This window comes from Acipenser ruthenus, chromosome 6 (assembly GCF_902713425.1).
Source record: "Acipenser ruthenus chromosome 6, fAciRut3.2 maternal haplotype, whole genome shotgun sequence".
Taxonomy (NCBI): domain Eukaryota; kingdom Metazoa; phylum Chordata; class Actinopteri; order Acipenseriformes; family Acipenseridae; genus Acipenser; species Acipenser ruthenus.
In genome coordinates this window covers 39,710,441-39,725,655 of record NC_081194.1, presented here as the reverse complement: position 1 = coordinate 39,725,655, position 15,215 = coordinate 39,710,441, and the positions used below count along the sequence as shown (strand labels likewise).

Here is a 15,215-nt window from a genome sequence, read left to right as displayed (position 1 = left end):
TAAATATGTGTAGATGTATTCTTTTTGAATGATTTACATGTTAAACTAATCACATATAAACATTCACTGTTAAATTTCATTTTTTTTAAATGTGTGGTGTACAGTTAGTTGCAGGTAAAATGAAATGTTTCTACATTTATTTTTAAATTTATGGTATTTTACATTTCTGGTTATTGCCTATATGGAAGAACATTAAAAAAAAATAATCTTGTATATCAAAATATTGACTTAATATCTAAACATTTTGACTTCTGATCTCATAATTATGACTCATTTTGTTAATCAAAGAAAACCTTCAGAATATAGCATAAGGCTGTTGTTGTTGTTGTTGTTGTATACATGTCAACCCCTAAGTGTTCATACCAGTGAGACCCCTGCTGAAAAACCTTAACCTAGACCGCTAGAATTTGTTTTGGAGGGGGGAGGGAGGAGTGCTGGTGAGGGATCAAGATTTTTGCACATGGCTGACAGCTATGCCGCTGACCTAGACTTAAGGGCTATGCACACTGGGAGCGAAGCAAACAACACGAATACAGCACGAGTACATTTAAAAAAAAAAAAAAAAAAATGTAGCTAGGTCATGAAAAGAAAATACTGTCTGCTTTTGCTCCTTTTGTGGAAACGAAATAAAATAAATAAAACAAAGAGATAATCTGGGTACACCACACATTTAAAAAAAATGAAATTTAACAGTGAATGTTTGTATAGAGTTTTTTAGCGCTGAAGTCGCATTAACATGCAATACTGTCTTTTACACACCATTTACTCCAAGCAGCCCGCTTGCAGGCTAAACAACTCTGTACAAACCGATTCGGCTTGTAGTAGTGGGGAGAGATTAGGATAGCAAGCAGTTTTGTTAAGCAAGTTTTAAATATGTTGCCTATATTCTCCTACAGTGAAGTTCGGAACAGAAGTTAGTTATTTTAGGCATTGGTGATTGCTATTTTTAGTGTCACCAGCGAAACACAATTCTTGAGTTAGTATTTATGATCATTGAGGCCCTACCTAAATCTTAAAAAAAAAAAAAAAGAAAAAAAAAAAAATACAGCTCAATTGTGACCAAAGCATGACAAATCAGAGAAATGTAGTTCTATTGTGGACATTTAAAAAGCCATACAACAAACAGCTTTTCATTTTCTTATTTCATAAAAATACAGATCTGAAATGGCAGAAATGTGAAATAACCAGCATTATTTTTTAAAGCCAATTTTTATATAAATGTATAGGTAGAATCGTTTCCAAAAAAATGAAGTCCAGTAAACCATGAAGACTGACCGGTGCATTTTCAGTATTTCACAGTAAATAAAATTAAATAAAGTTGTAACACAAAAACAAGCCTAGACATACCGGTATATTTACAGTTAACTTTACAGGCATTCAATTATATTGCACTGAGAAACATAAATCTTTTGCTGACTTTCTTTTTGTTTTGAATTCATGCTGTACTGTACAGACACACATGTGAGCGTTCCTTAGCAACACTTCGCAAGGTCTGACGACACGTAGCAGACTCTGTTAAGCGGATACAAATCAGCAGACTGTGCATACTGTTATATTGCTATTTAGCGAAGGCTCTAAACATAATATTATTTACATTTTTTCTTATTTATTTTCTTTAATGACTTTTAGTTTCCACTTTCAGATTATAAAATGGATCAGATTTATGAAGACTGTTTTGGCACAGATGCTGTTAGAGCCCTCTGTGTCTTAGACAGGTGGTATTCATTAGTCTCCGCAGCTCCTATCGCCAAAAACAACAAACTGACATTTATTTATTTATTTATTTTCAATTCCATAATTAAGCCAGCCAAAAATTAGGTCATTAACTAATTCACAGAAGTACATACTGTCATTTTTTTTTACAGGATTTTCTACACACCACTTGTGTACAGTAACATTGACTTGAGTCTTATGAGGGTTAGTTTGATTTTATTTTGTGTTAACGATGACTAGAATTGCAGTTGCAGAGCTATACGACTATAGATGTGCCTTAAAGTGTTTAGAACAGTGGTTTCCAATCTGCGGTCCGTGAGTAAACTCCAGGTGGTCTGCAAACAACTCTCAAAATTCAGTTCTTGCAAAAACCCATTTTTACACAATCACGTGTTTGTACTACTACAATATGTATTACTAATCAACACAACAAACAGCTTTAACCACATTATATGTAAGATATGTATGTAGTCTGCATTTTTCCCCTTTATCTGTTTTCTTTTATTACGGGTGTGTTTATAAATTAATTATATATATTACAACTCCCTTTGATGCAATACCAAGCATCGCCTTCAAAGTCGCCATTAACCGAAACAGCTTTCCAATGTGAAACAAATACTAACTAAATAACTGTTACACATTATGAAGGCACATTTGTCAAAATTACAGATATTATTTAAAAACAAAATCTAGATCCAGCATTCATGTAAATGCACCTCTTTATAATCTGTGTTCATTCTACTGCTTGTTTTGTTTTTACTGTTCAGCCTTTTTGCTCCACATAAAAGAAGCACAATGTATTGAATATTCCTAACTCGATTGGAATGACTAAATAAAATAAAAAAAATAAAAAAAACATTACCCCCACAGTTTTTTATTAATAAGTTGTGTTAGAAATGGGTAGATTCATTTGCTACACGAGGTAACGGTTGCGTGGACCAGCACTGATATTTACATACTGGATCCAAGGACGACCCAACCCAGTGCATTATTTCTCAGGAGGTTTTGTCAAAGAAAACTCTTAATCCTGCAAAATTGAGATGACATTTATCTACAAAGCATTCAGAATGTGAAAAAAAAACTTTAAGCAAAAGAAACAAGAACTTTGCTATCAGCAACTTTCAATACGTAAAATGACAACACTCCTTGATGAACTGGTAGCAAAGATTCAAGCCCAGGAATCTCATTAAGTTAGGTATGTTATATAAATACTTTACTTTCTAAATATAGTTATAGACCTACAAATTAGTTTCAAAATGCTGTTGTGAAAAAATGTGGCAAGTGGTCCATTCGAAAAATCCAAACACCAACATTTTTTCAATTGGTCACGTAGCTCTTTTTTTTTTTTTTTTTTTTTTTTTTGGATTCGCAATTATTTTACCCCGGATTTTCATCCCAAATTGGATTGCCCAATTATTCAACCCGGCTCACCGCTACAACCCCCGCACTAACTCGGGAGAGACGAAGATGAGCGCTCGCATCCTCCGAAACGTGTGCTGTCAGCCATCTGCTTTTTTTCGCACTGCAAGCCCGCCGTGTCAGAGGACCACACAGTTCTGAATTGCACACAGGCAGGCCTGCAGGCGCCCGGCCAGCCACAGGGGTTGCTGGTGCACGGTGAGACAAGGATTCCCCAGCCAACCTAACCCTCCCCGCCCAGGCAGCGCTTGGCCAATTGTGCGCCCCCCCCCACGGTCGGCAGTGACATAGCCTGGATTCAAACTACCGATCTCCAAGCTATAAGGCGCATCCTGCACTCCGAATAGAGTGCCTTTACTGGATGCTCCACTTGGGAGCCCTGCTCCTTTTTTATTTATTTGTTTAACGTCATGAGAAATATCGTGCTAAATTCTAAGCTGTATACGTCTTAGGCTGTGTTCACACTGGGTCCATTTAAAGGGTTTGGTCCGCACTTGGTACATTTGGTGTGACGTGTGAACAACAAAGTCTGCTTGGGAAACGAACTGTACCAAGTCCACCTAAAGAGGTGGTCTCGGTCCGTTTTGCCAATGACCACTTGATTTGGTGGTTGTTGTGTCATTTTTAATATATTTTATCTGAGATTATTTTAATTATGACACTGCTATCCTTATAGCAACTTTAAGCCCTGTTCACACTTGCATTTTTATGTTGGTATCGTTGCGGAACGGTATCGCAACGTCTGTTCCACTGGACTTGGTGGGGTACCGGGATGACCGCATCGATACGTACCGAACACAAGAGCAAGTTTCGTACTGGTACAGCTATATGACTCCAAGTGTGGACAGGTGGATCCGAATGAAAACAGAATGGAGTCTGAGGCATGCGCCGCACACTTACACCAAAGATATTACTAACATTCTGAACTCTGCCTTTAGTTCCGTCCTGCTTGTTTTGTTAATTTTTTTATTTTATTTTTTATATTTACAGATAAGTTACAGCAGTAAATGATCAAAGTGAAATTTGAATAAATGTTAAAAACTAAAAACATATAATACTTCTAATATCAATAAATCTAAGTTTTATAATTGCATCTGTCTACTCTGTACTGTGTGAAACACATTTAATTTCTGTACATGCACCATCTCGTACTGCATTCAGAAAAGTGCATTTTTCACATAGATTACCACGGGTGTTACCACATGTTTTTCGTCAAGACACCCTAGGCAAGAGTAAAATAGACTTCAAGGGTCAATTGCAGAATACCAAATTTAGTCCACTTGATATGTGTAACAAGTGAATTAAGCAGGTTTAGTCCACTTGTTTGGACTAAACTTAGTACACCTGCTAATTCCGATTTGTAGCGTACAATCATCACAGGTGGATCATCTGCCAAATCAAATTAAACAAGATCCTGATTGCAGCGATGATCCTGTTCAAGTGGATTAACTTAGTACTGTGAAGGGTAAGACTAACTTGGTACGCTTGCTCATCTGAAGCGTTTACTGCTTGCAATGTTTTGCAGAGACAGCAGAATTTTTCCCCTGAAATGACATATACATCTGAAATCTTTATACTGTACATTTCTTATGTCTGTCACATTCAGGCAGTCAGATCTGTGAGAATAAAATATCGCACAATAAGGTGAGAGATATCGGCACAAAGACATTAAATTAGTAGGGGTGCACCAATTAAAATTTTCTTGGCCGATACCGATAATAAGATAATAATAAGGTAGTGCAGGTAAGCGATTGTAAACTACTAGAACAAGACATAGGGACTATATTTAAACTGTGTTATAATTATAAATGTTAAAAAATGAACAGACATCATTTGATTGTTGTATTTATGACAAAAATGAACAGGTATTGTTTACTTGTTACATTAAATTCAGAAAATGAATACAATTATATTGTGTGCTTTACAGCAAGTTATGCATTTGTTTTAAGCAGCACAACCTTAAATTGTTCACTTAACCAAAAAAAAAATATCTTAATTTAAATTTATGGTTACAAAATTGTAAAACTTGAATTTGTTACTTAACAAAAAGACGGCACAATCATCAATTTGTGCTTAAATGCAGATTAAGCAAGATGAACAAAAATTACAAAAGGTCATTTTGAAGTAGATTCTGTAATAATAATAATAATAAATAATAATAATAATAATAATAATAATAATAATAATAATAATAATAATAATAATAATAATTATTATTATTATTATTATTATTATTATTATTATTATTATTATTATTATTATTATTATTATTATTATTATTATTGTAACAATAATAATAATAACAACAATAACTTAAACCATCAATGTTATTTAGGATTCAACCTAAAAAAATGTTCATCATTGAATTTAATGTAGCATCAAGTCTGTTCTGCTGCACACAACTCTGCTATCCTATTATAAATAATTCCAAACACCACTCTTTTGAGACATATTTACTGCAGGTTGATCGCACGCTGCACAGTACTTGCAAGGTTTGTCTCGGTGTTCTTAGGTTATTAGTAAACATGCCAAACCAAACAGTAAATTCTGTGCTGAAAGAAATTCAAGCATGAATATCGGTGTAAAATAACAAAAACTGCCAATAGCCCATTGTAATTTATTTTCTGTATATCGATGCCATGCTGATAGGCTACCAATTGCCGGTGCCCCCCTAGAAATTAAATATGTTTGCGTGAATCACACTGGTGTAATAAAAATGTGTCTTTCTTTTTCTATAGGGATCCCTTTATATATGTATCTGTCATGGAATTCCACATGTCGGATTAGTAAAGGGTTTATACAGCTATGACCAAAGGTTTTGCATCACCTAGAATTTTAGGATTGAGACATAATTTAGATATTTTATTTAACATCATGTAATCAAAGAAACTACAAAATGATATCGCAAAAGTCTACCGGAAGCCATATTAGTAGTACTGTCATGTTAGATTTCTAAATGTCAAATGTTTCCATTTGTGTCATTTTTTTTTCGTTAAGTATATGGAAAAACTACAAAGCTGTATGTCATTTTAATATAATAATGTAACATTATTCAGCAGGTTTCATTAGAATTTCTGAAGCAAAATGAGTTAGTTCTATAGGGTGATGCAAACTTTTTGGCCATAGCTGTAGGTTAGTCGTCATTATCGGTCTAACTTCCAATCAGTTAAACCAATTACGGGGATCATTTGTTTGGTATGCTTCAATCAGGATTAAGTTAGTACAGATTTGTAGGATCTAGTCTGCATTTTGGTCTACTAGATGTGGTTTGACAAGAGAACATTCAAAGAGGAGGTTAAATGGGGCAGCAGTGTGGAGTAGTGGTTAGAGCTCTGGACTCTTGACCAGAGGGTCATGGGTTCAATCCCCAGTGGGGACACTGCTGCTGTACCCTTGAGCAAGGTACTTTACCCAGATTGCTCCAGTAAAAACCCAACTGTATAAATGGGTAATTGTATATAAAAATAATGTGATATCTTGTAAGTCGCCCTGGATAAGGGCGTCTGCTAAGAAATAAATTATTATTATTATTATTATTATTAAATGTCTAAGAGACACGAATGGCAAAATCATAGACGAAGAAAAAAAAATAGCAAATATATTAAATGATTACTTTTCACAGGTTTTTACAAAGGAGGATAAGGACAGCATGCCCCACATGTCGACCTGTTCCTATCCAGTTTTAAATAACTTTAGCATAACAGAGGCAGAAGTGTTAAAGGCATTAGGAGCTCTTAAAATAAACAAATCCCCTGGGCCAGATGAGATCCTCCCAATAGTACTCAAAGAAATGAAAGAAGTTATTTACAAACCGCTAACCAAGATCATGCAACAGTCTCTTGACGCAGGGGTTGTACCGACAGACTGGAAAATTGCAAACGTAATACCGATCCACAAAAAGGGATACAAAACCGAACCAGGTAACTACAGACCAATAAGCCTGACTTCTATTATATGTAAACTTATGGAAACTATAATACGATCCAAAATGGAAATTTTTCTATATGGTAACAGTATCCTGGGAGACAGTCAGCATGGTTTTAGGAAAGGGAGATCGTGTCTAACTAACCTGCTTGATTTTTTTGAGGATGCAACATCGACAATGGATAATTGCAAAGCATACGATATGGTTTATTTAGATTACCAGAAAGATTTTGACAAAGTCCCGCATAAAAGATTAATTCTCAAACTGAACGAGTAATTAGAGGAGAAACCTCAAAATGGAGCGAGGTAACCAGTGGTTACCGGATTCAACAATTTGAGTTGTTTATGCCACTTGAAACATTTCTTCCTAATTGATACCTGTTACATAATGAGATTCAGTTGATTGTTAATTTGGAAATTGGATTTGGTTTTCTCTCCTTTTGTTACGCTTAGTTCAAACAGTTCAAATGTTTGTCTCTTACATTGCGCCAATGTTTTCATGAGTTCCTCTGAGTTTGAGTTTGAAATCCCACTAACACAGGCAAAAGTGCCTGTTGTAAGTGAAAATAGTGCAAGCTCTTTGTTTTTAGATGTAGAACATGAAAGTGGCATTAGAAAAATTAAAATGCAAAAAACAAAGGACTGAAGCAGGAACAGAGAGGAATGTTATTGATGGCTTTGCCAAACATAAAACAGATGCAGACCTAAATATCATTGCAAGCGATCAGTTTTCAAAACATATGTAGGTGGGCTGTAAGCTTGTTTTAAAGCCAGGAACGAAATGCAAAATCTGTGTAATTGATGGAGGTTTACAAAGTGATGATGAAATTGCTTTTGTTCCTGAAAAAAAAGAAATATATCTATTGCTGTTTAAACAAGGAATGAAAAACTGTATTTCCCAGAATGCCATAGCTATCCCAGAATGCTGATTGACTGGCAATCAGGTAAACTAATACACCTGTTTGTATTTTAACAAGCCAGGCAGATATAAAAGGACAGGTTCAAAGACAATAGTCTGTGGGAAGGTATGGAATGTGGTGTACATTAAAAAAAGTATATTACATCTGTGATTTGTGTCTTTTTTTTAAGTCAGTAAACCGGATTAGCGGCTGACTAAAGCCCTTTTCTAAGTGTTACGTTTGAAATATGTAATACTAATTGTTGAAATGACTGTTGCATAATAAAATGGTATTCGCTTTTCTGTTGAATTGTTCTGACTCACTGTGGGTTTTGTTAATAAATCCACAGTTTTCTGTGGATTCGTATCACTAACTGGATTCACTAATCAACAGTATATCTACCTCCGCACTCCCATTCTCTTCAAATCCCCTCAGCCACTTTAAGTTAATTAATCACCTAAAAGATCAAAGGGTAACATCACAGAAATGTTTCAAGTGGAGTTAACAACCAAAGTAGAGAGGGTTTTATGGAACCAGTTCAAACTAAACATTTCTCCAATTCATTGTATATCTTGCTTTTATAATCATTCTAAAAAATAAGGATTTAAGAGGGGAGCATTTAGCATGCAGGGTAGATAATAATCACAACAGGCTACAAGTCCATTATTGCAGTTGTCCTTGCTTTGCTTGGATTTTCATCAACTCTGCAGAATGTTGCCATTGGCTTGCTGCAGCTGTGCTTTGATGCATTTGAAAGTGAGATGTTCTTTAGCCCCAGTAATCACAATCTAAGATCCACAAAACCTAAAACTTCAGACTCAAATCCAATGCCCTTGTTACAGGTTTTAAAAACCCACAGAATGCAGTTCAGGGCAACTCTGCTTTTGGAACTGAACGTTCTGTCTGGCATTGATGTGTGCACAGGAATCCCATGAGTCAGTAACTACATGCACATGGTTACTAGAAACTATGAGCACAGCTCTGATACTTTACTTTACAACCAGGATAACTGGAACTGACCTATACTACAAAAGAGCTTTGATGTACAGCAGTTACCAATCAAGATTTACCCACACAATCCTGGATTCAAGGCTAGGCTTTTTCTAAATAGCCTGGGAATACACATTCAGTAAAATGACCAAATATGCAATTACATATGTTCAACCATCTGTACTGTGCATATGGATAGATGTTGATGAGATCTACAAAAATCAAGCAAAACATTTTGGTATCCATGGATTTTGGATTTTTGGGTTGCATTTGTCATGCATTCGAGCATTGCTTATGGCCAATTTGGTGAGGCCTCAGTACCACATAGTCCTAAAAACGGGCATTAAAAAAAGCATCCTGTTTGTATTGTACAGCTGTGTGATACTTGTTTACTGAGGAGGGGGGGTTGTTGTAGGTAATGAATTAGTGTTGAGGTGTCACTTGGTGGATTGAGGAAATGAATAGAAAGCCAAGCTGTTCAGTCATTCACCTAGACTGAGCAACACCACTCTCACCCCCCTGAGAGTGCTTCTTACTGCTGCTTCCCATACATTATAAATCAGTTGTCAGTTCCTCTGTTTCTTTTAATCTTTCTCATTCATCCAGTTAAGTTGTCTCTTTCACACATTGTTTGCTTATTTTTACTTTTAACCCATGCATGATAGAGCAGTTAATTGTTTAAAATGTATTTATACCTGATGTATCAGCTGATTTATCAATTTGCATTCTGGTCTTTTGCACTATGTCTAGACAATATGCATCATTCGCAATACATTTGAAGGTCTTACAGGACTGGACCCCCATTGCTTATCAGTTTTGTCCATTCCAGGCTTTACTATTAGCTTAACAGGACCACTTCAGCTTTAGGAAAATGTAAAAAAATTAAAAATGAAACAAAAAAAAATTAAAAAAAATCTCCACTTTGTTCTCACAATTGGTAACAATAATAATAATAATAATAATAATAATAATAATAATAATAATAATAATAATAATAATAATAATAATAATAATAATAATTAGTGTGCTCTATTTATAACTTTCCTGACTGAATGAGCTTAGTACCTGTATGGAATGTACAGTATCTGTATTAAATGTACAGCATCTGTATTGAGGCTTTCGGAGGGCGACTGTGTTTTGATTGCTGTGCTTTGGCAAATTTCCAAATGTTCAGGGGCCAAATGATAAACATGTTTACTAGAAGAAAAAGCCATTCTTGCAATTACTAGCTAAGGCAATATCACCTGTGTTGAGGTAAGCAATAAAAGAAGAAAGGAAAGAGAAGTCGCAGGCTGCTTCTTTTCCAGTCCAGATAAGTAGACATCTTATAGGTTACATGGTGACTACAGTTTGCAGGTAGCCTCTCTCCAAGCAAGGATCACAGCAATACAAAGAACATTTCAGTATTTTCAGTTTAAATGCAGTCTTTCAGTGACATCATGATTTTTCTTTAAACCAATCAGGAAAAGGCACATACCTCTAACAGTTTCTTTGAAATCTCTACTGTGGGAAGGAAATGTTGGTCAGTAGTGTTATTTCCCTGTAACACCTAGAGCAGGACACAAGTGTTGTAAAAAAAAAACATAAAACCTGTTTCTAGAGTTAAGCTTCTATCCTGCAATTCTGGAGGAGGTGGAGATAAAAGGTACTTTACCAGCAGGGCATCTCCCCATTTGTCCTCCTTTCCCACAGTCAACCAGAAATTGTCCCAATACTGAATTCATTCTGTGGACTAAATTCTAAAGCCTTTTCTAATTCTTAGTCCATTAATTTTATCTCTAAATAAAATGTTCCAACAACCTGAATCCTTGAAAGATTGTTCTCAGTGTATTCTGTTTACTTTTCAGGATAACTGGAATGGCAGTGAGTCTTTGAAAAGGAAAGAAACGCACAGCAGCAATGCAGAAGACAAAGCACACAGTTTGGAGACACTACCTCCAGGTATGTGTGGTTTTGTTATTTAGTACATTTGTAAGGACCTTCAAAATGGAAAATGAACCAGGTGCCATGGATTAATCTGAAAGTTATTTAGAGTAGAAGTGGAAAAAAACAAAACATTTTCATTGGCTGAGAGGAAAAAACTAACCAGGCAACAAAGAGCTTCTTGGACTAAGCCAGACAGAGTTCTTACAACTTGGATTTGATCATTTTTATTTATTAGCATTCAGCATTTTTTCCGTCTGGTACATTTTGCTAATTTCCAACAGAACTTGGAATCTGATGCATCATAGAAGGGAGTCCAAGTCCATTGTTGGTCAAATCAGCATGTGAGAAATTGTTTCATGTTGTTAAAAGAACAAACTGATTTATGTAAATAATTTAAAAAAGAAAATCAAAGAAAATCAAAAATCAAATTTTTGTTTTATTTACTAGCATCATCGTGGGTGCAGGAAAATGACTTCTTTACATTTTCCTATGTGAACGATGCACACATTATGTTAAATGTGTGGCATTATTTTTCTTATAATTTGTAAACAATGAAAGTGGATGAATTTTGCACTTTTCTGTGCTGTGCTTCCTGTTGAAGGAACATGCGTGAGTTGCTTCTGGGAGCTTGAGTTGCTGAGTGCATTTTTGAAAAAATATATATTTATCTGGAAAAATAAAGCAAAACAATTTTTAATGTTTGCTGTTTATTTTATATACAAAAATCACTCACAGAAACTAGACACATTGTCTTACATTTTGAGTACCAACTGCTGCTATTCCTGTGTGTTTTCAGTGTCGACTTAGGTCCTTAATGCAAAAATATCCTTCATTAACAGCATCAAGTAAATTACCAGTAAAAAATCAAATTCACCTTTACCATAAAGATGGCAGTATGGGTAAGGTTTACTGAAATTATTTTGTTAGCACCATATACTTTCTCATATTTATTGCTAGGTTTATATGGTCTTTTCAGAAAACAAAATGTGCTGGTGCAAAAGCCGCTAAAAGAGTCAATGTAATAGTAGTGCCCAAGTATGAAACATGCTGCTGTTCAAGAATATGAAAGTGTAAAATTAAATCAGTAAATCGGCATGTACGAAAATCTATTTGTTTTTTTCTGTCATTACAGGGAAAAGGAGGTGGCAGGACTTTAACCAGGAATTGTATGTTGGTGCTACTGTAGTCAAACCTGGCCAGGATCCTTATGCTCGCAATAAATTTAACCAAGTTGAGAGTGACAAGCTACAAATGGATAGAGGTGTACCAGACACAAGACATGATCAGTAAGTTCAAGCATTAAACGGTATATTGCAAGCAAGTACAGTAGTAATCTGTGTCCAGTAACAACCCACGTTCAGTTATTCTACATCATTTTTGGTGATGGGGATATTGTGCAGACCTAAGTACACGTCTGTGGATCACATAAATCACATGAGAGTATATGATTCTAGGAATGTACTTTTCTGGCTGTCTTATATGGGTGCCTTAATACACATCATTGTTGTTTCTCATATCTTATTGAGAAAGCATCAGCTGCAATTGTCTTGTTAGAATGTACTAAGAGATTAAGTTCTGCCTCTATATGGTTTGGATGATAAGAGAAGACAGAACACCGTGGAAGGTAAAGAAATTCAAGGAGACAAGTGTGGAATGGGTTTAAAGAGTAAGTAGCGGGGTTCCGAAAAATATAGCGTTACACTGTGTTACGTTTTTTTAAAGACGTACCTCATCATGGATCATTATTGCTGTGTAACCTGTTTGACAATGTGGGCAATAATCCTTACACTATCCGTGCACTAGAGCGGACATTTTGAAAAGAGCTTTGTAACAGACTTTAAAGTTATAAGTGTAAAAAGTTGTCAGGATTTTAACGATGAAAAGAGAAATAACAGGTACGTTATTTAAACAGTTGTAGCAACAAGTTGGGACATATAATGCTGTATTTTTCGGATCCCCACTACTTACTCTTTAAGGGAAGTGATAATAGTCAAGTCAAATTTTTGTTTGGGCAGCAGTGTGGAGTAGTGGTTAGGGCTCTGGACTTCTGACCGGAGGGTCGTGGGTTCAATCCCTTGTGGGGGACACTGCTGCTGTACCCTTGAGCAAGGTACTTTACCTAGATTGCTCCAGTAAAAACCCAACTGTATAAATGGGTAATTGTATGTAAAAATAATGTGATATCTTGTAACAATTGTAAGTCGCTCTGGATAAGGGCGTCTGCTAAGAAATAAATAATAATAATAATAATAATAATAATAATAATTAATAATAATAATAATAATAATAATAATAATAATAATAATAATAATAATAATAATAAAAGTCAAAGCTGTAGATTCTGGTTCATTGGCTTTTCTGTCAAATCTGGTGAATTTGAGAAGGTCCCACACTGGCAGTTCTTGGTTCTGAGTTTTTCAGGGTCAGCTTCTGCAGGAAAAACCTGAACATTTTAAGAATGGTGAAAGTATAGAAATACCTGGGGCTGTAATTAGGAAGTGTACTACTGAGAGAAAAAAAAAAAACATGTAGGGAATTAAAAATAAAACGTACTACAGCTTACTTGATTGCAGTAGAAAAACTGCCATTCACAATATTTTGCTCTCAGGTTGTGGTAATGAAAAAATGATTTGGTGTGGCGTATTTAATATCGGAAAAAATAGAACTCACTCACTGAAATGTAGTTGTTTTTTTTACTGAAAACATAAATGGAAACATGTAAAGATAAGGGTTGGCTGTTTTACAAGTTTTCACATCAGGACTTCACAAACTAACACTGGCCAGGTTTCCATGCAGCTTAGACAGTCGATTTACTCTCTCTCTCCACTGTCATGATTTATGTGACGTAGCAGCACATACCACGCTCATTCCATACACTATAGGAAGTGCACGACATTAAAGGGGGTGGGGGATGATAAATCGCCTTCTCACGCTAAAAAGCTGTACAATTGACCAAAAACACAGGTTTGTTGGCATGGAAACCTGCATGGAAATCTTAACTCGGTGGTACTAAACTCTGGCCCTTGAGATCCATTCCAGTCCTGGTCTTAAGGCTCATGCTTATGAGACTTCAGCAGTGAAAATCCCATTTGTGACAAACTCATGCAACTTTCTGCTAAAACCTGTACCAAGCAATCCTTTATTATCTGACATCTGCTGGAAGTAGCCATGACAAGGTTCTTTGACCAAATAGGAAAAAATAAGCCCACAGTACGAGCTGTTTAGAGACAGGACACACTGCACACTGAGAAGTGTGTGTTTTGTGGCTGACAGCCACCTTGGCTCAGGTGTAAAAGAACAGCCTGGGGCCAAGATGGCTGCCTTTGCACAGCCACATGCTAATTAAATGTTTGATTTGTATAATTATTTATTGTTTTATTAAGTAATTGAAAAATGTGGAATGTGGCCAGGTGGTGTTTGGTTTATTGATTGTCAATGATCTCTGGCCACACCCTTGTCACAAAGATGGCCGGAGTGGGTGGCGTCAGACCAGAAGCAGGAAATAAACAGACAGAGATTTGGCGTTTGGTGAAGCTGAGCGAATGCTTTCGCTCAGCATTTAATAAACAGAACAGAAAATAAAAGGTTTGAACACAAAACACGGGACACGGCACTATACGCCAAAATAAAGAGACAAACAAAAACGGACTATACAGTAAACAGACACACAAACAAACACGGTGAGTTTTAAATAAACAAGTATCGTGCTGGTCCTGCCAGCACGTAATAGCAATTGATATTTAAACTTTTATTTCTCCTTCTCTCTCACCCGTTCTCCACTCTCGAACACCCAACCCTGAGTGAAAGAAGTGTGCATCTATATATACTGTTGTGCTGGGATTCAATTACTAATTAATTATTCACTTGAATCCCAGCACGTGAATTAATTAAGTGTACTCCCGTGACCACACATTACATTTTAACCAGCACGTGAAGTGATTTGTGCCATCCTCGTGCCTAAATACAAATCTACCTTTTTAAATCACACGTGAAACACAGACCCGTTTATATCCTGTGTACCAATGACTATACACCAACATTAACACACGCACGCACCATACAACACATAACACACAATTGCACACAGGGGCGGGGCACATTGCCACAACCCTATAAAAACCCTGTTCAGTGAAGGTGTGTTGTCCCGCGTGAATAGGAAGAATGGAGAAAGCAAAATACCCAGAGGTAGCTGAAGCTTGGGTGTTGTATTGTGTTTAGTTTATTCTGAAGTGTTTGTAAGAAGTTTTGTTAAAACCTTTTATTTGTTCCAGTTTTGATTTGTTTGTTGTTATTAAACAAGGCGCTTAAACTTGCAGTTCTGAGTCTGGGTTTGCTATTTCTGCC

At 35.9% G+C, this 15,215-nt stretch overlaps 1 protein-coding gene across 1 annotated transcript in view; it reads left to right on the top strand.

Moving 5' to 3' along the window:
- Positions 1 to 15,215, top strand: part of galnt2 (UDP-N-acetyl-alpha-D-galactosamine:polypeptide N-acetylgalactosaminyltransferase 2) — a 140,142-nt gene that overhangs the window by 50,398 nt on the left and 74,529 nt on the right. The window contains exons 2-3 of the mRNA XM_034921702.2: positions 10,793 to 10,886; positions 12,004 to 12,157. Of these exons, the coding sequence (XP_034777593.2) occupies positions 10,793 to 10,886; positions 12,004 to 12,157 (248 nt within the window). The remainder of the gene's footprint in view (positions 1 to 10,792; positions 10,887 to 12,003; positions 12,158 to 15,215) is intronic.